The sequence below is a fragment of the Dicentrarchus labrax genome, unplaced genomic scaffold (genome assembly GCF_905237075.1).
Source record: "Dicentrarchus labrax unplaced genomic scaffold, dlabrax2021, whole genome shotgun sequence".
Classification (NCBI taxonomy): Eukaryota; Metazoa; Chordata; class Actinopteri; family Moronidae; genus Dicentrarchus; species Dicentrarchus labrax.
Window position 1 is genome coordinate 751,549 of NW_026136717.1, and position 24,014 is coordinate 775,562.

At 39.7% G+C, this 24,014-nt stretch overlaps 2 protein-coding genes and 1 non-coding gene across 3 annotated transcripts; 2 read left to right on the forward strand and 1 right to left on the reverse strand.

The window, feature by feature from the left end:
* The first annotated feature begins 4,703 nt into the window (after positions 1 to 4,703).
* Positions 4,704 to 9,529, forward strand: tm4sf21b (transmembrane 4 L six family member 21b). Its single transcript, XM_051375258.1, has 5 exons — positions 4,704 to 5,082; positions 5,510 to 5,575; positions 7,558 to 7,706; positions 7,847 to 8,030; positions 9,107 to 9,529. Exons 1-5 carry the CDS (start codon positions 4,891 to 4,893, stop codon positions 9,107 to 9,109), a joined length of 594 nt encoding a protein of 197 aa, XP_051231218.1. The 5' UTR covers positions 4,704 to 4,890; the 3' UTR covers positions 9,110 to 9,529.
* Positions 9,530 to 11,867: 2,338 nt separating this feature from the next.
* On the reverse strand, positions 11,868 to 11,939 carry trnaw-cca (transfer RNA tryptophan (anticodon CCA)). Its single transcript has one exon. It is a non-coding gene; the product is annotated as a tRNA-Trp (tRNA).
* Positions 11,940 to 12,843: 904 nt separating this feature from the next.
* On the forward strand, positions 12,844 to 15,976 carry LOC127349472 (lysophosphatidic acid receptor 6). The gene is made up of 2 exons (XM_051375246.1): positions 12,844 to 12,925; positions 14,413 to 15,976. The coding sequence occupies exon 2, from the start codon at positions 14,419 to 14,421 to the stop codon at positions 15,364 to 15,366; it is 948 nt and encodes a 315-aa protein (XP_051231206.1). The 5' UTR covers positions 12,844 to 12,925; positions 14,413 to 14,418; the 3' UTR covers positions 15,367 to 15,976.
* Positions 15,977 to 24,014: the final 8,038 nt, after the last annotated feature.

Consider the following 24,014-nt stretch of genomic DNA (forward strand, 5'->3'; position numbering starts at 1 on the left):
TGGTGAATCATATCTTAGTGCAAGTCATTTTTATCTACAGAGTCAGAGTCTACCATGTTGAACCACAAGCTTGGAACAGGGGTAGCAATCAGCAACTACTTAGCTAGATGAAAGTATATCCTACATACTGGTCCTTTAAACTTCCCCTCCACAAAGATAAGAATAGGCAATGATGGAAACCACCAAATCACTCACTAAGACCTGGTGATGCTGAGGGGTTGTTAAATTGGAGCTAGATTTATCCTACAATTTTTATGAACCTATGTGTGTGTGTGTCAGATGTAGGTTAGAGTCCATTTTCCTACGCATTTGAATAGTGCCATAATTCACTGATAGGGTAATCAAATCATAAACACACACACACACACACACACCACACACACACACACACACTGCAACTTCTACAAATTGACAGTTTTTTATCAGTGTTCTATGACTGTGGTCTGATAAAAGACACTTTGTGTTAAGGTTAAAGGAAAATAATTGATAGGCTTTTTGAAGGAATATGTATTGACTGAAGGTGCTGTTCTGACAGAGGGGGGTTGATCTGACTCAGCTGCATCAAGATCTGTTGACAGCTTATATTCTGCCGTAAAGTGTTTGGAAAAAACAGCCAAATCAACCTTTCTGGATTTCTTGACTAGTCTGCGTATGACTGCGTATCCATCAGTGTAGTATGATAAATGTGGCTATTCATTATCATTGCAGGGGTCTATCCCTTGTTTCCTGTCATGTACATACTTTATGTACAATATAGGCTGGTATTGGAGTTTTGGTTATTGAATAACATAATTAGATTCTAAAAATTAATAATGGTAATGATTAATTTATATCAAAACAAGTAACATGGTTAGAAATAAAAAAAAAACAACGTTTTCTCTACATTTATTCCCATGTGCTGTATAGAGCTGTAGCTGGCAACATACAGTGGGTAAAGTATTCAGACCCCTTTAAATTTTTCACTTTGTTTCATTGCAGCCATTTGCTAAAATCAAAAAAGTTCATTTTATTTCTCATTAATGTACACTCAGCACCCCATCTTGACAGAAAAAACAGAAATGTAGAAATTTTTGCAAATTTATTAAAAAGAAAAACTGAAATATCACATGGTCATAAGTATTCAGACCCTTTGCTCAGTATTGAGTAGAATCACCCTTTTGAGCTACTACAGCCATGAGTCTTCTTGGGAATGATGCAACAAGTTTTTCACACCTGGATCTGGGGATCCCTCTGCCATTCTTCCTTGCAGATCCTCTCCAGTTCTGTCAGGTTGGATGGTGAACGTTGGTGGACAGCCATTTTCAAGCCACTCCTTTGTTATTTTAGCTGTGTGCTTAGGGTTATTGTCTTGTTGGAAGGTGAACCTTCGGCCCAGTCTGAGGTCCTGAGCACTCTGGAAGAGGTTTTCTTCCAGGATATCTCTGTACTTGGCCGCATTCATCTTTCCTTCAATTGCAACCAGTCGTCCTGTCCCTGCAGCTGAAAAACATCCCCATAGCCTGATGCTGCCACCACCATGTTTCACTGTTGGGATTGTATTGGGCAGGTGATGAGCAGTGCCTGGTTTTCTCCACACATACCGCTTAGAATTAACGCCAAAAAGTTCAATCTTGGTCTCATCAGACCAGAGAATCTTATTTCTCATAGTCTGGGAGTCCTTCATGTGTTTTTTGGCAAACTCTATGCGGGCTTTCATATGTCTTGCACTGAGGAGAGGCTTCTGTCGGGCCACTCTGCCATAAAGCCCCGACTGGTGCAGGGCTGCAGTGATAGTTGACTTTGTGGAACTTTCTCCCATCTCCCTACTGCATCTCTGGAGCTCAGCCACAGTGATCTTTGGGTTCTTCTTTACCTCTCTCACCAAGGCTCTTCTCCCACGATTGCTCAGTTTGGCTGGACGGCCAGGTCTAGGAAGAGTTCTGGTCGTCCCAAACTCCTTCCATTTAAGGATTATGGAGGCCACTGTGCTCTTAGGAACCTTGAGTGCTGCAGAAGTTATTTTGTAACCTTGGCCAGATCTGTGCCTTGCCACAATTCTGTCTCTGAGCTCCTTGGGCAGTTCCTTCGACCTCATGATTCTCATTTGCTCTGACATGCACTGTGAGCTGTAAGGTCTTATATAGACAGGTGTGTGCCTTTCCTAATCAAGTCCAATCAGTTTAATTAAACACAGCTAGACTCCAATGAAGGAGCAGGACCATCTCAAGGAGGATCAGAAGAAATGGACAGCATGGGAGTTAAATATGAGTGTCACAGCAAAGGGTCTGAATACTTATGACCGTGTGATATTTCAGTTTTTCTTCTTTAATAAATTTGCAAAAATTTCTACATTTCTGTTTTTTTCTGTCAAGATGGGGTGCTGAGTGTACATTAATGAGAAATAAAATGAACTTTTTTGATTTTAGCAAATGGCTGCAATGAAACAAAGAGTGAAAATTTTAAAGGGGTCTGAATACTTTCCGTACCCACTGTACAAAGATCTCTGTGTGTGCGTGTTCTGTACTGTTCAGTTAGGATTTAGACAACATCATAGCACAGACAGCACTGGTTAAAGTTAATAACGACCTTTTAATTGCTTCAGACAATGGGCTTGTCGCTGTACTTGTATTGTTAGATCTCAGTGCTGCATTTGACACCATTGACCATAATATTCTATTACAGAGACTTGAGCATCTAATTGGCATTAAAGGAAATTAACAACAATCCTCCATAAACACTAAAGTTAGTCATGGAGTTCCACAAGGGTCTGTGCTTGGACCAATTATATTTCACTATTCACCGTTTATATGCTTCCCTTAGGCAGCATTAGGCAACAGATGATATGTTATATCTATCAATCAAGCCTGATGAAATGAATCAGTTATCTCAATTACAAGCATGTCTTTCTGATGTTAAACTCAGGAATCTTGGATCTTTGTTAAGTGATATGTCCTCCCACATAAAGCAAACCTCTAGGACTGCCTTTTTTCACTTACGTAATATTGCAAAAATCAAACACATCCTGTCACAGACAGATGCAGAAAAACTAGTTCGTGCATTTGTTGCTTCTAGGCTGGATTACTGCAACTCCTTATTATCCGGTTGCCCCAATAAGTCAATTTAGACGCTACAATTGACTCAGAACGCTGCAGCACGAGTACTGACAGGAACTAGGAAAAGAGATCATATTTCTCATGTATTAGCTTCTCTGCACTGACTCCCTTTAAAATTCAGAATATATTTTAAAATCCTCATTCTAACCTACAAAGCTCTTAATGGTCAGGCCCCTTCATATCTTATAAAGCTCATAGTACCCTATTACCCCATTAGAACACAGCGCTTTCTGAATGCAGGGCTACTTATGGTTCCTATAGTCTCAAAAAGTAGAACAGGAGCCAGAGCCTTCAGCTACCAAGCTCCTCTCCTGTGGAACCAGCTTCCAGTTTGGGTTTGGGAGGCAGACACCCTCTCTACATTTAAGAGTAGGCTTAAGACGTTCCTCTTTGATAAAGCTTATAGTTATGCTACTATAGGCCTAGACTGCCGGGGGATTTCCCATGATGCACTGAGCTCCTCTCTTCCTCTCTCTTTCTTTCTGCACACATTCATGTCCAATTAATGCATGTTTCTAACTTCACTTCTTCCCCAGACTTATTGTGCTTTCTCGTCTTACAGGTTCTCATGGAACCTGGTGGTGCCTGCTGCCATTTTTTAAATTGAAATAATGTAAACCCACCCTCTCTAGAATATGGGACACAAAAAAACTATATTTTCAGCAAACATTAATGCATAGTTACCTTTTATGTCAGAAATTTAAAAAAACATAATGCAACATGCAACAGTTCGGGCACCCTAAGTGTTCTGGAACGTCTCAGACCTTCATCAGCTCACTTTGGTTCCCAAGGAAAAACTGCTATTTTTTGGTTCCAGTTGGAAACCAACTTTTCAGATTCTAAACCAATTTAATTTTGGTCGAAATGTTTCAAATGATTATTGTTAACCGGAATTGCAAAAAAGTGCTCAGTTGTTCACAGGCGATACATACAATAAAAAAAACCCCACTATTCATGAGAAAGTATAGCTCTTAAGTATAAAAAAAGTTATTTCTCAGACTGATTCAGATTTTATCCATGCTGACGCTGTTGCTGAGCAACGCCTGCCTTTTTGCACATTCACGACAGAGTCAGGTGTGTGGCGGGGGCGGCCTGACGAATCGGTGCCCACATGCTCACAGTGGTCAGGCTGATAGAAAAAGGGTATGGGGCTGATCAAATGGGGTTAAATTACATTAGAGAAGCAAATAAGCAAAATAAATAATAATCAAATAAAATCATTCCTTTCCTTTTATGGCCCAAAATTGTTTGTAGTTTCAGTGGCTGACTACACAAAAAAAGTAATTAAACTGCTTGAATTATGCAGATATGAATGTAGTTAAACTACCAGCAAGATACTGAAAAATTTAGCTAAACTACTAGTTTAATTTACGTAATTCACTACTCCACAACACTGTTATTAAGAAGGGTTATGCTGTAAGCTCAAGAAATTTCAGATGGTAAACAAATAGCTTTTATGGCTTTCATGGAAACATATGCACACACACACACACACACACACGCTGATAAAGGCTGATAATAAGGCTAGTTGACCTTATCTTCTGTAGCTCCGCCTTCATACCCTCCACCCTCTGAAGCCTCATTTAAACAGTTCTTAAGTTCCCCTTTTCTGACATTTAATGCATGAAGCTGCACTTGATGTGTGATAGCTAACAATTATCATATTTTTGTGTTTTTCCAAGTGTGTCAGAAGAAAAGGTTTGAGGCAAGTCTGAATAATCTGGTTGGAGGAGTACTTGGGATTTTAGGCATTTTTAATTATTTTTAACAGTAGTTTGGCCTTCCACCTGAAGACATCATGTGTACAGGAGCCTGTTCTAAATTCATTGCCATCCCCCTCTACGTCCTGGCGGCAGTGTCGGTCATCTGCAACATCATGCTCTTCTTCCCTGACTTTAAAACAGAATATGCAGCCAAAGACCGAGAAGGAACTGACCGAATCACTGAGGAAGTCAAGTATATGGGAGGCCTGATAGGAGGAGGAATCATGGTGAGTAGATTTGATGAGTTACATTTAGTGTGATTATTATTAAGGCTTCCAAAAAGGTTAAAGCTGGTTAAAAATAGATTATATAGATAGATTTTTATGTCATTTAATGGGATATTCCCATCAAGTTAAATTTTTTCGAATCGAATTAGTGTTCTACTCCAGTCAGCATCACCTTGCTATGCTTTTATTGTTTTATTGTATTGTTTTTTCCTTGTACGTGTGTATCTGTGTAATTATTAATTTGCACATACGACCAACGTCGTATGTGCAAATTAATGGCAAGCAACATGCATACGGTTTGGTTAGAAGATAAAAGATTGCTTTCTCTTTATTTTAGGACCTTTCCCATTGGACTGTTCTTCCTTCATTCATGTTATTTTATCTTTTTGTTTTCCATTTTTCCCCCTCTCTCTGTTTCTGCTATCAGGTCCTCATTCCAGCCATCCACATCCATCTAACCAGTGCTAACAACTGCTGTGCCAACCGCTGTGGGGTAAGTGCACAGTATATGGATGCTGTCTAATTGAAGTGTTGACATTCTCTTGTTGCCATGGAAGGAACATTTTGTACCGAGTTGTTCTTCAGAGCAGTGATTCACAACCCACTATGAAAAAGTTATTTTCAAAGTTAAGATCATTATATAAAATATAAACTTTTTAAATTTTTTATTTTTCTATTTTAATACATACAACATACTATATATATATATATATAGGCCACACCATACTATACATAAGAATAACAATACCTCCGGCGCCCACACATCATGGCTGAACCATCCGCAGACACACCACAAGACCAACATCACAATCAAAAGGCCAACTCATCAGTCCACCAAATAGCCAAACAAAGACCTAAAACAAATACCCCAACAAACCCCTAGCACCCCAACAATCCAAACAAACCATACTCCTAGACTTACACCTATATAGATCTACCTAGACAATTGAAAAGAGAAAAAAATAAAAGCAATTTTTAAAAAATGGTGCCGTTGACCACACACCTACGCGCACAAACACACAATTGTGTAATAAAAATGTGTACAGAGTTAAGTGAATGGGCCAAAACAGCAACAAATGAGAAGAAAGAGAGACAAAAGGTAATAACAATAGTTCTAATAATAATTATAATGATAAAATTGCATGGATAAATAATAATAATTTCAGTTGTTATAATGAGTGCAGTGATAGTATATATAGTATATAACTATAAATAGTTATCATCAAGATCTAAACTTTGAAGACCTGAACACAAACTATATTCATAGAGCCTTCACTCTGCATTAGAAAAGTAACCACCAAAGAGCAGGCACAACAATGGCCAAGTAAAAAAACAACAACACAGAATTTGTCAAAAAAGCAGCCTATTAAGTATGGATGATTGTTAAAAAAATTCCAATCCAAATCACTTCAGTAATTGTGGTCACTATTCGAATTCATTGTACAATTTATCAATTTTTATATACATAGCAATTTGGATGACTTTTAGCAGATTATTTCCTGGGGGTTAGGGTTAGGGTTAGGGTTAACCCTCATCTGAGATGAGTTTTTAGGAACTTTTCATACAATTATCTGTCTTTATTGTGTATTTTTAAAATGTTTAACAATATACATAATAGGGTTTACTAAATACTAAATTCAGTGTTTTCTTGTCCCTGGACTTTCCCATTGTTCTGTTGATTGTTTTAACTGCATACTTTTTTCTCTAAATATATAGTCAAGTCTGAATCTTGAATACAAATCTAAACTTTAAAATGTTAAAATTTAATTAAATCTGCTTCACAAAAATAAAGAAGAAATGTAGGCCTACATTTTTTTTAATAATTATTATTTTTTTAATTATGTATATATTGAAAATCATAATATTACATGACTATATATATTCATGAGTGTATAATCACCCAAATGTAGGAATTGTTGTGTTTTTGTTACCTTAGAAGGAGACATTTTAATCGACTGACGGTGTGAGTCGCCTTCCATGTTTCCATGTTCCATGAGTTCGCCATGTTGAACTACCATGTTTCTACAGTAGCACAAAAAGGTCAAGCCAAACACTGGCTCTATTTAAGAGCGCTCAAGATTTTTTGTTGTTAGTTAGTTGCAATCCGAAAACCTCACCTATATATCACAAAATCCTTTAAACTGGGTTTTTAATTCTAGGCCATTAGTGCAGTTTGCAGTTTCCGTGCGCATCATAGCCATGGTCAAGTTTCTTCTTTTTGCTTGGAAAGGGAGGGGGAAGTAAGGGAGTTGCGACCTACAACTACACCACAAAATCCTACTTTTAAATATTTGTATAGGGTAGATGTTATATGAAGGGCTACAACTTACATTTCTTTGTGCAAATAAATTAACCTTAATGTTGATACAGTATGAAATACTGTGTTCTCTCAAGCTTTTTCTGTGAAGTGTAATACACTGTCAAGGTTGAATCTCTTTCTTACAGCACTGACTCCACTGTGTGTGCTCCATGCAGATGTTCCTGTCCATTGGTTTTGCAGCAGCTGGCGTGGTGGGGGCTGTGTACAGTCTAAGTGTTGCTGCCCTGGGCCTTGCTAATGGACCATTGTGCTACTGGAGCAATGGGAGCGTCACTCCAGAATGGGGAGTGCCTTTTGCCAACAGGTATTGGCCGTCAGTATAGACAGATATCATACATTTAACATTTTTACTGTTACAGATACAATGACATTTATAAAATACTACTTTGAAAAAAGTTTCTTCTATTTACGTAAGACTACACTGCTAATGTTCGTCCTTTTCAGTAATGGGAGCTACCTGGCTAACAAGGACATGTGGGAATGGTGTAAACTTCCAGAGAATGTGGTCGAATTCAACGTGGGACTGTTCTCCACTCTGCTAGTGGCAGCATGTGTGGAGCTTGTCCTCTGTCTCATTCAGATGGTCAATGGATTGTTTGGATGTATCTGTGGCACAGGCAGCAAGGAGGTGAGACTAAATAGTAAAGGGTTCAGCATGCCAGAGACAAACAAGACTGTTAGAACTAAAGGCAAAAATGTTTCTAGTTGTTCTACAATTACACACTTGTCTTTGCCACAGGCGGTGGAGGTGTGTTTGTGTCAAATAATCAGCTTTTATGACACACAGAGAGACCCAACCACAACCACATGATCAACATTGTACAAAGGAATACACCATTTTATATGAAGTAGCATCAATCTCAAAAGTGGCCAGTTCCATAGTTTTATGCCTAATGGTATCCCACCAAACATGAAGAGAACATTTATCCCCCAATACTTTATTTAGCACTAGTTCACTCGCAGGATAATTTGTATTACTAGCACCACTCACGCAATTACCACAAGGTCAATATTCACCCTTTAATCCGGCTAACAATGCTGGTATGACCCCAAAATATACAGATTTGTCTGTGATTTAATGACAATAAACTGATCAAAAGGTTGCAGAAATAACTACATCTTGATACCAATTTGCGAAAAGTCTGAATTCGTCAGGTCTGTCTGTCTACTACTTTTGATAGGTATTGACCACTACAGACCTGGAGCCCGGAAGTTGCTCAAATCCGTACACTTTCCCATTTTTCCTGCTAGGACACATCAACATTGAGGACAAAATTTTCACTTGCTGCCTAATATATTCCACCCACTGACAGGTGCCATGTTAACAAATAATCAGTGTTATTTATTTCACCTGTCACTGGTCATACGTTTTATGGCTGATCGGTGTAAATCTACTGTTTAATCCCAAAGATTCTCTGAGCTCACCTCTTGCCAGTAAACGTCTCCATATCAGAGCAGAATCTGGTGTGACAATGGGTGTTTATTCCTCCAGAACTATATCTCAAATGGTCACCAGTTCTTTGGTGTTGCTCACATAAACCTTCCATGTAGGGAGATGTCTCTTTGGCCTGACTCAGTCAATTGCTCTTCAGCTGCTTGGGATCTGATGTCTTGCTCAATGACACTGAGGCCAGGTATTGTGTGTGCTTGGACTGTGATCCAGGTGTGTAAACTGACCTCCATCTCTCTGTCTTCTCTCAACAGTAAGCTGAAATACAACACACCATGACCTCTTGAAGAAGAAATGACAGGGGTCATTATCACCATCAGCACCTTTATCCACATCATCATGGTTTACTGCACCAATGGGGGATGGGATAGGTGTTAAGGCTGGAGATATACTTGCTTTTACCCATTGTTCAGCTGTCCACTGGTTTTCCCTTTGTGCCCCAAATCATCATCATTATTATAAATTCTTCAAGAGGAATGACTGGGATTATTGATGAATATTACTTTCTAACTAATTCATTGTTCTCAGATTACACTGATTGTAGACTGTAGATGGAAAGACTGATGTATGCTGTAGTTGTGTCTGTAAATTTGTATGTTTAAAAATATTTTGTAATAAAGCTCTGGACAAAAGCTTACAAAGTATACCAAATAGAGGCTAACACACGCTAAACCTGGGTTCACGGAGTCAAGTTGTCTTCTTGATATCCAGAATACAGTTAAAGCTGCAGTAGGTAACTTTAAAAAAACATTTTGTCATATTTTTCTAAATGTGCACTATATCTTGACAGTAGTACATGACACAGATATTCTGTGAAAAAAAATCTTTAATCTGGCTCCTCCATTGTTTCTAATGGCATTTGTAAGAATCAACTGGGCCTGGACAAAAACAACCAATCAGAGCTGAGAAACAATAAAGACGCTTTGGTTTAGAGGCAAAGAAAGATAGTATATTGCTGAGTGTCATTTCCAGGGTCCCCAAAGCATCTGTATTTGACAGTCAAAATTCAGAATCACTGCAACCACAAGAGGTCCTTGAGGATACAATGATAAATGTGCACAAAAAATATAAGGCTGTCCAGTAGTATGAGACATTAGCTGCGGATAGCTGGAACACCTGGAATACTTGATTCTGTTATTGTGTTATGGGCCATTTACATAAACAACTAATTTAACTAATAAAACACATATTCAATAGGATGTTGATATTTGAAAAAAAACCACAAAGATTTATAAGGGACAAAAACAGAAACCTTTACAACTGCAGATGTACTGTACATGTGTACATAGCCTACGCTAATTTCCAACACCAATCCCTTGATAGGCATTGATAGTATAAACAAAACAAAGTGTAAATGACATATAAAACAAACAAGGCATAATACTTAATATAGAAACAATTTCAATTCAATTCAATTTTATTTGTATAGCGCCAATTCATAACAGAAGTTATCTCAGGACACTTTTCAAATAGAGCAGGTCTAGACCGAACTCTTTAAAACATTAATTACAGAGACCCAACAGTACCACCATGAGCAAGCACTTGGCGACAAGGGCAAGGAAAAACTGCCTGTTAAAAGGCAGAAACCTAGGACAGATCCTTCGGATCTAGGTGGGTGGTCGTCTATCTCGACCAGTTGGGGTGAAGAGAGAGAGAGAGAGAGAGAGAGAGAGAGAGAGACATATAGACAGGTGCACAGCAACAACAGTATTGGCAATGGCAATCTAGCAGGACCATGGCAGGAGGCTGTAAATAATGTTATAAGGAGTTCGGTCTAGACCTGCTCTGTTTGAAAAGTGTCCTGAGATAACTTCTGTTGTGAATTGGCGCTATACAAATAAAATTGAATTGAAAAAGGGCGGCTGTGGCTCAGAGGCAGAGCAGGTCGTTCCTTAATGGGAAAGATGTGGGTTCGATCCCTGGCTCCTGGTGCCACGTGTCGAAGTATCCTTAAGCAAGATACTGAACCCCAGATTGCTCCTGATGGTGTATGAATGTTAGTTTCTGTTTGATGGACTTTGCCATCATTGAGTTAATGTGTATGAAAGGGTGAATGTGGCACGCAGTGTAAAAGCACTTTGAGTGGTTGGAAGACTAGAAAGGTGCTGTACAGGTCCATTTACCATTTATCAATTTAGTCATATGAGATTGCAGTGTTCTAGTGGAGTGATGGGATACTATGAGCTCTTTAAGATATGAAGGTGCCTGACCACGAAGAGCTTTATAGATTAGGAGGAGGATTTTAAATTATATTCCGATATTTATATGATTTATAGCAGTGTAAGTATATATCTGCAGTTTTTCTCACAGGATTTTGTGAGACTATGGTGGGTGGACGCCGGACCCTGTAGGGGGGTCCGGGGGCATGCTCCCCTGGAAGATTTTCTTTTTACATTTTAAAGTTAAATGGATCAATCTGGTGCACTTTGAAAGCAAAATTAAGAGGCTAGATCCACGAAGAACTGTGTGCTCTTGTAAACAATTTAATCATAAACACATTGGCTGTATAGATACGAATGGTGACACAAAATCAACTAGAGCATACATTTGAGCCATCAAAAAAATTAAGCAAAAGTGGTTACCTGTGTTGAATTAGTTTACTTTTTAGCAAATAAAATAATAAATTATTAAACTGTAAGCTAAATTGTAATAAAAAATAAATTGGATTCGGAGGGTACAGCCTTAAGGGGAGACATGGCAGGCAAAAACATTTTGGGTTATTTTGCTTCCATAACATGTCTTCTTTCAGACTAGTGGAAAGAAAACATCCAAAATACACATTTCTACAACTCTCCCTACATCCCTATTTGCAAACCTTGCACCCCGAATTTGGACATTTAATTTTCCTGGGCTTTGAAAAAAAACAGTTCTAGTGCCCTTTGGTAGTTAAATTCCTCTGGATCCGGCCCGTTGATGGAGACCCTCAGGCAGGTAGCCAGCTTGCAGCCAGTTACGTGGTACTTCTGATTAGATGGTCGCGGACAATGTGTGAACAACAGGAAAAGATGAAATCCATGACCCCGACGTGATTTGAACACGCAACCTTCTGATCTGGAGTCAGACGCGCTACCGTTGCGCCACGAGGTCTCCAAATCCCAGTAGATCAATAAATGAATAAAAGCTGAAGTATGGCGTATTCAAATCTTTCTTTAGTTGTTACGTTATTGGCATTAAATAAATTTAATAGACGACTCAGCTTTTCGCAAAATGTATATACTCTCTCGATATGTTGTATTACCTTAATACTTGTTCTTGTATTAGCCGCTAGAGGGCCCTGTCTAACAAAATATGATTTATATGTCAAACCCAACAGTGAACCAGTCAAGTCAATATTATTGATATTAAAACAATATTTTTTAAAGCTTTCAGAAGCTTTTCGGAGCACTGTAAATGGACTTAAAATTTCCCTAATAATTTAAGATCTACAAATTATACAGGCACTGTGTTTTGTGAATTAGAGACATGACTTCAAGGTTTAATAATAGTTCATCCTCATCATGGCCCCAACTCACTCACTGCTGTGATCATTTTTGTTTGGTCTTGTGATGGCATTAGACCTGTTTGGACTGGATCTGGTCTAAAATTGGTGAAATAATGTAGAACTAAAAACATCAAGGCAATGAATAAAAATGTCCAGTGTTAGAATGTAACAATTGTGTTGTGTGCTAGGTCTTGGTCGAGGCAGACGGCTACCCACCTAGAGCCGAAGGGTCTGTCCTAGGTTTCTGCCTCTTAAAAGGCAGTTTTTCCTTGCCCTCGTCGCTAAGTGCTTGCTCATGGTGGTACTGTTGGGTCTCTGTAAATAATGTTATAAGGAGTTCGGTCTAGACCTGCTCTATTTGAAAAGTGTCCTGAGATAACTTCTGTTATGAATTGGTGCTATACAAATAAAATTGAACTGTATTGAAATTGCTAGATAGCAGTTCCACAGAAAGTAATAGATGCATACATAAAGACTGAGAAAGAGAGAGATCCTAAGGTTGGTTAACTTCCTGTCTTGAGTCAGTATCAGTTTGCTCGGATGACAGAAACACTCTTCCTCTGAATCTTCACCTCCTTTGATCGTCTAACAGGTAAAGTCACATTTTCACAATTTCACTTTCAATGTGTGGGTCTGTGCTGTATGATTGAGAATCAAAAAGATGTAGAAATTAATATTTAGATGTGAGAGAAGGGGAATTACCACTTACAAATAAATGCGAACCGAAAGCCTTAAATGCAAACAGATTGTCTTTTACCAGCCATATAATATTAATAATCATAATGCTTATTTTACATATATGAAAAACCAAATGTTGTTGAAATAATGTTACACTTTCTGTGGAGGAAGTAATACAATTGTTGCATCAGTGCTAGTAAAACTTTGCATCAGGAACTGTCGGGTAAACTGAGAAAAGCAGTCTTCTGAAATACGCAATGAAAATATCAATATTACATTAGACCATATTGAAAAAAACAGATTAAATACAAACATTCAGACATATGTGTTGGCATCTGATTTTAGATTATCAATAAATATGAAAAACATTTTAAGAGTCATTCTTTCACATAATGGTATGAACATCTCTTAAATTAATATTGACAGATTCTAATCTTTATTGCATTTACTTTATTTTTAATGATACAGCTGTACGAAAAGGTTTAGGCACCCACTTTGACAAATTACATATTTTGGTGATTTTACAACAACAATTATGTTTAAGGGAGGGGACTGTGAGGGCCATTCCAAAACATTCACCTTGTGTCTCTTGAAGTAGTCCATTGTAGATTTCAAGGTATGTTCAGGAACATGTCTCTGTTAAGGAGTTGTCGGACAGTTCACACAACTTCGATCCTCCTTACACCAATTTATCTCAGATCTGGGGCCATTTGTCAGCAATCTCCCAAAATAGTTGGCAAGTGGAAAAACACATTCAATGAGAACTGGACTTTAGAGGAAGTCATGCTTGCTGTTTGCACAAGGTTTGAAGAGTCTGAATATTTGCACATCTTTGAAATTGGCATCAGTTGACATTTCCAAATGACAGCTGTTGACATGCCTCAGGCCTAAGGAGCCGATGAAGGTCATGCCACAATGATATAAAAATGTAACTATGTGTTAATGTTTGCTGAAAGGAATCCTAGAAAGGCTGTGCTTACATCTTGTCATTAAAAAATCACCAAAATATACTTTAAGCCCAAGCCTCTCAGTGGCTAGCAGATCACTCTGTGGTTGTACTGGAAAGCTTCCAGGTCTGAATGTGTAACTCTGTGAATGTGATCGGAGAGCAAAAAAGAGCATTGTTCTCAGTGAAACCTGAATTCATAAGGGTGAAGCTTTCCTAACCTTTCCCAGTGTAATAACTACTTGGTTACTGTTAGGAAAGGATCAAGGAAATAGTTAAGGTTAGAAAAAACATGGTTAAAAGAAACAAATGTTGATAGCCACAGTTACCACTTGAAACACAGTTACCAGAGTTGACTTAGCCATTAATCTCTTGTGTCTTTGTTGATTAGAAATTATGTAATTATTCTCATAAACACTTTTTCTGACCACTCTTCTCTTTCTTCTGGCTCTTAGGTCATTATGTCCATCAACGCCTCCTCTGCCTGCCACAACGATAGTACAGGCCACATCAACATCTTCTCTGTGTGCATGTACTCCCTCATCTCCATTGTGGGGCTCATTTTTAATCTCATAGCACTGGTCTTTTTCTTCTGTCACACCAAATCAAGGTCACAAACCATTGTTTATATGACCAACCTGGCCATAGCAGATGTACTTCTCATCCTCACATTGCCCATGAGGATCTACTACCATCTGGGATTTGATGGCCTTCCTCCGAGGCTGTGTGATGGCCTTGGTTTGATCCTGAAGGCCAACATGTATGGGAGCATCTTTCTCCTCACTTGTATTTGCTTTGACCGTTGCATGGCTGTCACCTTTCCTATGTCAACAGTTGTCCAGGAGTGGCGAAAGAAAGCACCACTGATTTGTATCGGAATATGGATGTTCACGTTTGGTGCCAGCCTGCCCATCTACCTCTCGAGAAAAGATTCCAACAAGCATTGTTTTGATAACCTGCCGGTCTACGCCACACAGCCCGGGGTGGTTATTACCACGCTGTTTGTGGGGTTTGGTATCCCATTAGTAATCATGTTGATTTGCTCTTGGGGTTTGGTCCATGCTGTCCGACAAAGCACGGTGGCCAAGATCAACCTAGTGGACAGCAGAAAGATCCAGAGGATGATTGCTACCAGCCTGCTTGTTTTCTTACTCAGCTTCCTCCCTTACCATGCCACCCTGGTTCTCCTCTATGTGTATAGAGAAAATATAACATGCCTCATGCTGGCTGCATACCGCTATAGCCTGATGGTGGCATGCTTCAACACAGTACTAGATCCTGTTGCATATTATTTTACCACGGACACCTTTAGGAGGAACGTAGACGTAAGCGCAGTTCGGAGGATGTTCCCTTTGAATAGTCATAGTTCTGAGGTAAACGGCAGGAGCAGAGTGCCTAACAACAGCTAAAGACAGAAGGATAACTGAGTGCTGCAATGGTTTGCAATGGTGGCACTAAAACACTCTTCATGCATCATGAATGCAGAGATAAAAGATACACTGGAAGAGAAATGATGAGAGATAAGCTTTTACTGCAAGGAAGGAGAAGGCAAGATGAGCAGAAGAAGAGACAAGCTTTGAGCTAAATGCTGATGATGCACTTGTATGGTTGAGTTCTTGCAGAGTAGAAGACTAACTTATTATGTGTTTCTCAGTTCCACTTTTTAATCAACATTAAGTTGGAAGATTTGACTTTCCTGATAGATTCACATGAGATAGAAAACAGAATTAGCTATTTAATTTTTTGGACAAACAGCTAATTATCTGTATACAGTATACAATTTTTACTACTAATTTCTGGATCCTATTTAACTTTTCTGACTTTTATTGTTACATGTATAAAGGCTTGAAACATAAATATTTGTTTCAAGTGTCACTTGATTGCAGCTAAATAGTTTATAGCTATTCCAAATGGTCATACTAGAACATGGGTGAGAAGCCTGGGAGTGAACATTTTCTCTCATTGCTAGTTTTGGATTTGTGATATTGTGCTGTGTAAATAAAACTGACTTAACTTGTTGATTTGTTTGTTTCATAAAGTTTGCAGTCCTCCCAGTTCCACAGTTGGAAAGGTGTGGGGCATGTATATTAAGTTATGTAGAACCCAGAGAGCAATTAATGAGCGAGTACACTATTATCTGTGCCTATATCTGTTCAACCAACTAAATGATCTGTATTCATATCTGTTCTTGCAATGGGCGGAGCTTCCATTAGCCATGAGTGTGGCTTAAACTGAAAATGGGTAGGTAGTTGTTCATTTAAGCCTGGAATTGATATGGGTTGATCATATTTATAAGAAAACTGAATTTACCTTCTGGGCTATGTTTTCGATCACAAGAGTACGAAAACTATTTACAGAGCTTTGTTGTTTTTTTAAATTAGATTTTAAAGATGTTCATACTCATTTGATACCGGATACTAGCCAAGTACTGGCTTAATCCTAGCAATCCATCTATAACCCACTGAAAATGGTTCTGCAAGAATCCTCACAGTTTGGTAGAAAATTACTGAAATGTATATATGTAAATTGTGACGGCAGATGAGAGGTTGTTGTCTTGGCAAGGAGCCAGGTAACTAGGGAGGATTTCAAAAAGGGAAGCAGAGGCAGGCCAAAAACCTTTCACAATTCGTTTATCTGTGGTTGTGGCTGGGACCTCATTGATCTACATCATGTGTATGAGTATAATAAGTTGAGCATGTAGGCATATGCCTCTAACATCAAAATCCCCCTCAGGATTTTATTAGTAACTTGGTTTCATGAGTACATTTTATCAATTTAATTCGGAGATCTCAGTGTCCTTTATCCTAGGAGTGGAAATGCCAGTCACAGTTTATAGTTTTGTTCAGCTTCAGGTAGGATTGTAAAAAACAGATAAGCTACAGAGACAGAAACAGTGTAGCCTTGTAATAAAAGGAACAGTTCTGATGTGTATGGGGCCAATGTTATCTTCTGCTTTTGCATGTTTAAGAGACTGATGCATGTAATAGAGAAGTTTGTGGTTTCCTGTGTACGCTGTATGTTTGTTGGCTTGTGTATGTAGGTGACAGAAAATACAGACTTTCAGACGCCAGTCATAAGGGTGCCATCGCTGCAGCAATTTAATTAAATTCCCCTAGTTCAAACTGCCTATTCACAATATACATATTTGTAAAGGAACTGGGGTTTGATGTCCTTGTGAAGAGCGCCCCTCTGTGGTTACAAAGACGTGAATGGTAAAAATTGTTAACAATTTCCTTGCAAGCATTTCTAGTTCAGCCTACATTGTCTACACTGACTGGAAGTTTTCTGATTTCATCTGTACATTTTACAATGTAATGTAATGTAATAGTAATAATCTCTTTTTTAGACAGTTAGACAGTTTAGATCACCTGTCAAACACACAGGTTGCAAAGTACACATCTAAGACCAGCCAAAATGAGTTGCTTGACTTTATGTTAGCTATTTATGGACAAAAACTGGTAGATGAAATATCGCAGGCATCTTTTGTGGCTTTGCAAGCTGATGAGACAGATGTGGCCTGTGTAAGCCAGTGTGCGACTGTGCTCAGGTACATCACTGAAGCCTCCATCGTGGTGGAAAGATTCCTCACTTTCTCCCCGTTAGTGGACAGAACTGTGTCGGAACTCGAAACACTGCTGCTGGAGAAGCTGCAGCCATATAAGTTGGAGAACAAACTGATCGCACAGACGTATGACGGGGCAGCGGCGCATCATCCGGCCTACAGGCCAGCTTAAAGGAAACGTTCCCTCCAACACTCCAACTGCTATGGCCACCAGTTAAACCTGATCATGCAACAGGCCTGCTCATCTCACACATCCGTCAGAATATTTTTGGCCAACATCTCAGCTTTTGCAAGTCCCCTAAGAAAACTGCAGTCCTGGATGAAGTGTGTGGCATGAGGATCCCAGCGTCAGGACAGACAAAGTGAAACTTTAAAAGCTTTGAAACAGTGTTTTGAAAAAATAAGGGATGATCAGTCTTGGGACAGCATGTCAATCCAATTAAATTAAATTCAATTAAATTCGTATAATTTGTATAGCGCCAATTCATAACAGAAGTTATCTCAGGACACTTTTCAAATAGAGCAGGTCTAGACCGAACTCCTTATAACATTATTTACAGAGACCCAACAGTACCACCATGAGCAAACACAGGGGCAAGGAAAAACTGCCTGTTAAAAGGCAGAAACCTAGGACAGATCCTTCGGCTCTCGTTGGGGTGACAGAGAGAGAGAGAGAGAGAGAGAGAGAGAAGAAGACAGACAGACAGACAGACAGACAGACAGACAGACAGACAGACAGACAGACAGACAGACAGGTGCACAGCAACAACAGTATTGACAATGGCAATCTAGCAGGACCATGGCAGGAGGTTCCACCAGGACCGATAAGAACCTGCGAGACGAGAAAGCACAAGAACTCTGGGGAAGAAGTGAAGTTAGTAACATGCATTAATGGAACATGAATGAGTGCAGAAAGAGAGAGGAAGAGAGGAGCTCAGTGCACCATGGGAAATCCTCCGATAGTCTAGGCCTATAGCAGCATAACTAAGGGATGGTTCAGGACTCACCTGATCCAGCCCTAACTATAAGCTTTATCAAAGAGGAATGTCCTAAGCCTACTCTTGAATGTGGTGAGGGTGTCTGCCTCCCGAACCACAACTGGAAGCTGGTTCCACAGGAGAGGAGCTTGGTAACTGAAGGCTCTGGCTCCTGTTCTACTTTTAGAGGCTATAGGAACCACAAGTAGCCCAGCATTCAGAGAACGTAGTGTTCTAGAGGGGTAATAGGGTACTATGAGCTCTTTAAGATATGAACGGGCCTGACCATGAAGAGCTTTATAGGTGAGGAGGAGGATTTTAAATTCTATTCTACTTTTTACAGGGAGCCAATGCAGAGAAGCTAGTACAGGAGAGATGTGATCTCTTTTTCTAGTTCCTGTCAGTACTCGTGCTGCAGCGTTCTGAATTAATTGAAGCGTTTTAATGGACTTATTGGGGCAATCCAACAAGCGCACGGCCTGTCCGCACTTCTGGGGGACATTAGCATTCTTTTCATCTTTTTTCCACTCTGCCCTCATGCATGTCGATATTCTCTACAGCATTCTTCAGAAACAGACCACAGATTCTCTAAAAACGAGACAGGCCCTGGAGAAGTTTTCGTGCTCCATATCTGAACTGAAGGACAAGCTGACCACAGACGACAATCAGCCACATCCAGATTAGGACACAGCTGCAGCCGCTGCAACCTCTGATAATGTGTCAGTAGCCACACAATGCTGTGACATAATGGTCCAGCAGTCAAAGCAGGGCTCCAGACTAACTTTATGCATTGGTTGCACTGGTGCACCTAACCTTTTTTTTAGGTGCACCAGCACAAAATTTAGGTGCACCCAAATTTTTCATTGTGTCGCCTTTAACGCCTTAAGGTCACCTTTTTATCGCTCTCCATAACTTTCATATAATGTGAATGATTTTTAAACAAGCATAAGGTGTAGAGAAATGCTTGTCTTTATTTGAAGCACAATTATATATAAAAAGAAAAGTGTCTAAAGTGCTTCACTGGGCTGAAATAAAACATTTCCAAATAAAAGAGGACCTGATTACTACTACCTGCCGCTGAAATGCAGCTGGGAGAGGGGCCACTTTCTCTACACGCGGCATATTGTGAGTTTTTTAGACGTTTTAAGTTTTTTTAAAGTTTCGATACGAAACGTTGTTGACCTGCTCACGAATGCACTATTTCCGGCCATATTCTGACCGCACTCCGGACAGTACACGCAATGCATTACGTTACGTCCTTTGTTGTACCTCAGCCAGGGAAATTGTTTCAGCCAGTCCTGTCTGAAGGAATATATTTTGGCCTTTTTAATTTGGGTCTCGGAGCCGGGCTCTATCCCAGACTCGGTTGTCTCCTCCTCTGGTTCCGAGTCTGATGCTGTCGCCGAAGGACCGGGGCTTGGTATCTCACCAGGGACCGAGGGCTCCGTGTCTTGACGGGATGGACTCTCAGTAGTGGGGATTTTCCCTCGTTTTGTCACGTTTATTTTATTTTTCCGTTTCAGTTAGTCAGCTATTCTGGCACTCAGGTCGCGCGCAATTTTTAAACACACACAATTTAGCGCGGTGAACAGGACCACAGCCAATCAGAGGCAAAGACCCGCCCGAGCTCTGTCTCTTATTGGTTTAGAACACGATATGATCCTACCATGAGTGTGTGAGCTCGGTCACAGGAGAACACAGAGAGATGATGCGCTTGCGAAATAAATTGTGTTATGTTTTCACCCGGGCAGCGTCAGGTGCACCAGTGCAACCTAGAAAAATTATTAGTCGCACTCTTAAAAATTTTGGTCGCACTCTGGAGCCCTGCAAAGACTCGCTTTGAGAAAGCTAGGCACCCTGAACTCTTTCCGCTGTTTAAGAACAGTTTCTCGCAGAAGCAGCTGGACATTGCATGTGAACATTACCCAATGATCTGCAGAGAGAAACTAAAAGGTTAGATGATGGTGATGTACAGCAGTGTGGAGTTTGCGGGCCTAACGTGCGCAATGTTTTCTATAATGTTATTGTGGCGCAATTGGCATGTGCTGATGTGTGCAGAGGGAGAGAGAGAGAGAGAGAGAGAGAGAGAGAACAGATACAGAGAGATTGCATCAGGCCATTCTTTTGGGTATGTCTCCCCAGTGTTGCCGTAGAGCAATTGCTATACCAAAGTATACAATGTTGTTGCTGTAACTTGGTGTGATGCTGCTGTTGCTGCTGTGTGAGGTATTGATGAGTGTAATGCATTTGTTAGCCCACCCACCCAAAATCACCACTAGCTGTCACTGGTAACTTGCATGTGCTTTTACCTTTTGTTTTGTTTTTTTTATTCATACTGAGTGGTGTTGTCCTTTAAGACTTATGCAGAGCTTTATTTTGATGTTTAGGGTGTTTCACGTTTTTTCTTTGCATTAGCTCAAGAGAGGGTTTCCAGGTATTTTGCCTTTCTTTTTTTCCAAAGAGTAATTTAAAGGAGAATATTAGTTTAATGCTTATACCGTTCAAGTTACAATCTTATGTGATATAGTGGTTATATAGGTTCAGATTGTATTATTGAAGTCTAACTGCAAGATAACAGTACTGGTGATTTTGTGTGTGTGTGTGTGTGTGTGTGTGTGTGTGTGTGTGTGTGTGTTTATAAAAGAAAAGGAAAAAAAGAAGAAAAGAAAATTAATTAATAGTGGTGACTCATCCAGACATGACAGACCCCTACGATGATGCTTACTTTGCAGCTTTTCCAAGTCGTGCTGCACCCAGACACACCACAGAAAACCTTGAACTGAAAGTGAAGGGTTTGCAGGCTCACGTCTCCTAGGATTGAAGACCTGGTCCGAGTGAAGTCTCATCCCAGGTCAGACGCGCTAACTAACTTCACTGCCAAGCTGGCCCCACTGTACACTGGCCCGTACCATGGCTCCCGAAGGATGTTTGATGTGAACTACAGTTTCAACAAAGTCGACACTGGAGCTGACGCTGGAGTTTTCTTCATGTGGTGAACCTCCAGCCATTCCATATGTGGGACACAGCTTCGCAGAACAAGCGCACAAAACAGGTGACCCCTGAAGAATAGGTGCATCAGTGTATTTATGTAAATTAATTAGTTACCTTATATTTGCCATCACTGTATGAATGTGTGTGAATAGGTGAATGTGGCATGTAGTGTAAAGCGCTTTGAGTGCTAATAAAGTATAATTTCCGCATTAAAATCCATAAAGGTAATCTACTCCTTCTTCCTCATTAAAATTTCCTGAATCTATGAATTTGCAAATGTTGTATTTCTAAAGTTTCCCCGCTGGACACAAGATGTCTCTTACTCAACTGTAAAGTCCGTTCTTAGTGTATGTGCACTGGTGGCTTCAAATTTTATATCACACTTGTAGCAGTAGCATAGTGGACCAGGGTTGACAAACCATGCTTGACTTAATCTCAAAATAGCAATAAAGTTATTTATTTTCGTTATTTTCATTCATTATCTTGAGATACTAAGTCATTATAATGACTTAAAGAATCCTCTTTTTCCCATCACATTGGCAGAAATGGGCTTCTGTATTTCTGCCCAATGAAGCTCAAACATCCAACTGTTGGAACAAGAGGGAAAACTCTTTTTTGAGTTGTTGTTTTGACTTGACTTTAAATATTTAAAGGAACATTAAGTAAAATAAATATAATAAACATTTTATGAGTACATTTAGCAACACAAGACACTAAAATATTATACATGTATTCATTTGCATAGTGTATTTCAAAATGTATTTCTTCCTATATTAAACCTATTTGTTGCAAAAAAGGTATTGTAAATAAAATTAAAGCTGCAAGCAGCGTTGGGCGGGACCTCGCACTCCACGCAACTCGGGGTGTGCTGCGGCTGCGTCTTGTGCCGTCGTTACATGTGCGGACCACAACATGAAAATTTCACGTAAATCAGCTCAGAATCGCCACGCAGTGCTTACTTTCTGTTGCCAGTAGGTGGCGCTATCACTATGTCTGAATATTGTCATGTAGACCTGTTCAAGGCGGGACTGTTATCAAACACATGAAGTTTCATTGAGATTGGACCACGTACGCTGAAGTTATGAGGATGTGTTCAGGGCGAGACTGTTACAGAATATATAAAGTTTACTGGAGATTGGACATTGCACACTGAAGTTATGAGTACTGTTTTATGGCGAATCAGCTGAATTCGACAAGTCGTCACTGGCGCGCGGTTTGATGTACAGTCACAAATAGCTAAACTTCATCTAGTTTGTATGACCACAGAATTCAAAATGGCCAACTTTGACAGCACACCTTCAACGTACAGTCTGAAATAGCGCAACTTTTAATCAGCTCCATTTTTTGACTGTACTGACCAATTTTGAAGTACATCCGATAAATTCCCTAGGAGGAGTTCGTTGAAATACAAGGCAAAAAATACACCGAAAATGAGCACGGAATTCAAAATGGCCAACTTGACGGAAAGCCATGGACATGCCCTTCAACGTACAGTCACAAATAGCACAACTTTTAATCAGCAATGTTTTTTGACTGCACTGACCAATGTTGAAGTAGATCCGATAAATTCCCTAGGAGGAGTTCGTTGAAATACAAGGCGAAAAATTCACCGAAAATGAGCACGGAATTCAAAATGGCCAACTTTGACGGAAAGCCATGGACACGCCCTTCAACGTACAGTCACAAATAGCACAACTTTTAATCAGCAATGTTTTTTGACTGCACTGACCAATTTTGAAGTAGATCCGATAAATTCCCTAGGAGGAGTTCGTTCAAATACAACGCGAAAAGTTCGCGAAAGTGAAAATGAAAATCAAAATGGCCGACTTCTCGTGGGGTTTCAGGTATGGGTCCCAGAGGCTTTTTTGTACACGTGCCTACCGAGTTTCAGTGAAAAATCCTGTAGGGGGCGGTACAAACATGACAAACACGATTTTTGGTATGTGAGCTACAGGCACCAGTCTACACGTGCCCTGTGAATTATATATTCATAACTATTACGGTCTCCGCACAGTGATTTACCCTGCCACCAGAGCGCCACCTAGTGGCAGATTGTTGACATATCTCTTAGAGAGCATCGTACCAAGTTTCATTTTAATTACACGTGCCGTTGCAGAGATATAAACTTCTTAATTTTAAAGAGCGCCACCTTGTGGCGATGACCTGAAATTGTGCACGATGCCTAAGGAAGACATGTGGAACTGTTGACCCAAGGTTGGTGTCAATCGGACATACATACACTTCCTTTTTTGATGAAAAATGTACAGAAAGTGCTAATTTTATAACGTGCTTATTTTTTTAAATATCAAAATACTTTAAATTACTTTTTTTGCCAGGACGGTCCCCAGATGCTACGTGAAAAATTTTGTGCGAATCGGACATAGCGTATAGGAGGAACACGAAAAAGTAGTTTATGGACATTTCGCGCTCTAGCAAAAAAAAATTCTAGGTGTAAGTGGGTCGAGCCTATATGGGGAGATTCAGCTCCATTCACCAAACGCGTGGATATAAGGTTTTTGTATGTGCG

Bases quoted from the DNA above. Each gene is read 5' to 3' on its own strand.
- tm4sf21b (XM_051375258.1), top strand. From the start codon at position 4,891: ATGTGTACAGGAGCCTGTTCTAAATTCATTGCCATCCCCCTCTACGTC. The intron at 5,083-5,509 runs GTGAGTAGATTT...TTCTGCTATCAG, and splicing joins TGATAGGAGGAGGAATCATG to GTCCTCATTCCAGCCATCCA. The intron at 7,707-7,846 runs GTATTGGCCGTC...CGTCCTTTTCAG, and splicing joins GGAGTGCCTTTTGCCAACAG to TAATGGGAGCTACCTGGCTA.
- LOC127349472 (XM_051375246.1), top strand. From the start codon at position 14,419: ATGTCCATCAACGCCTCCTCTGCCTGCCACAACGATAGTACAGGCCAC.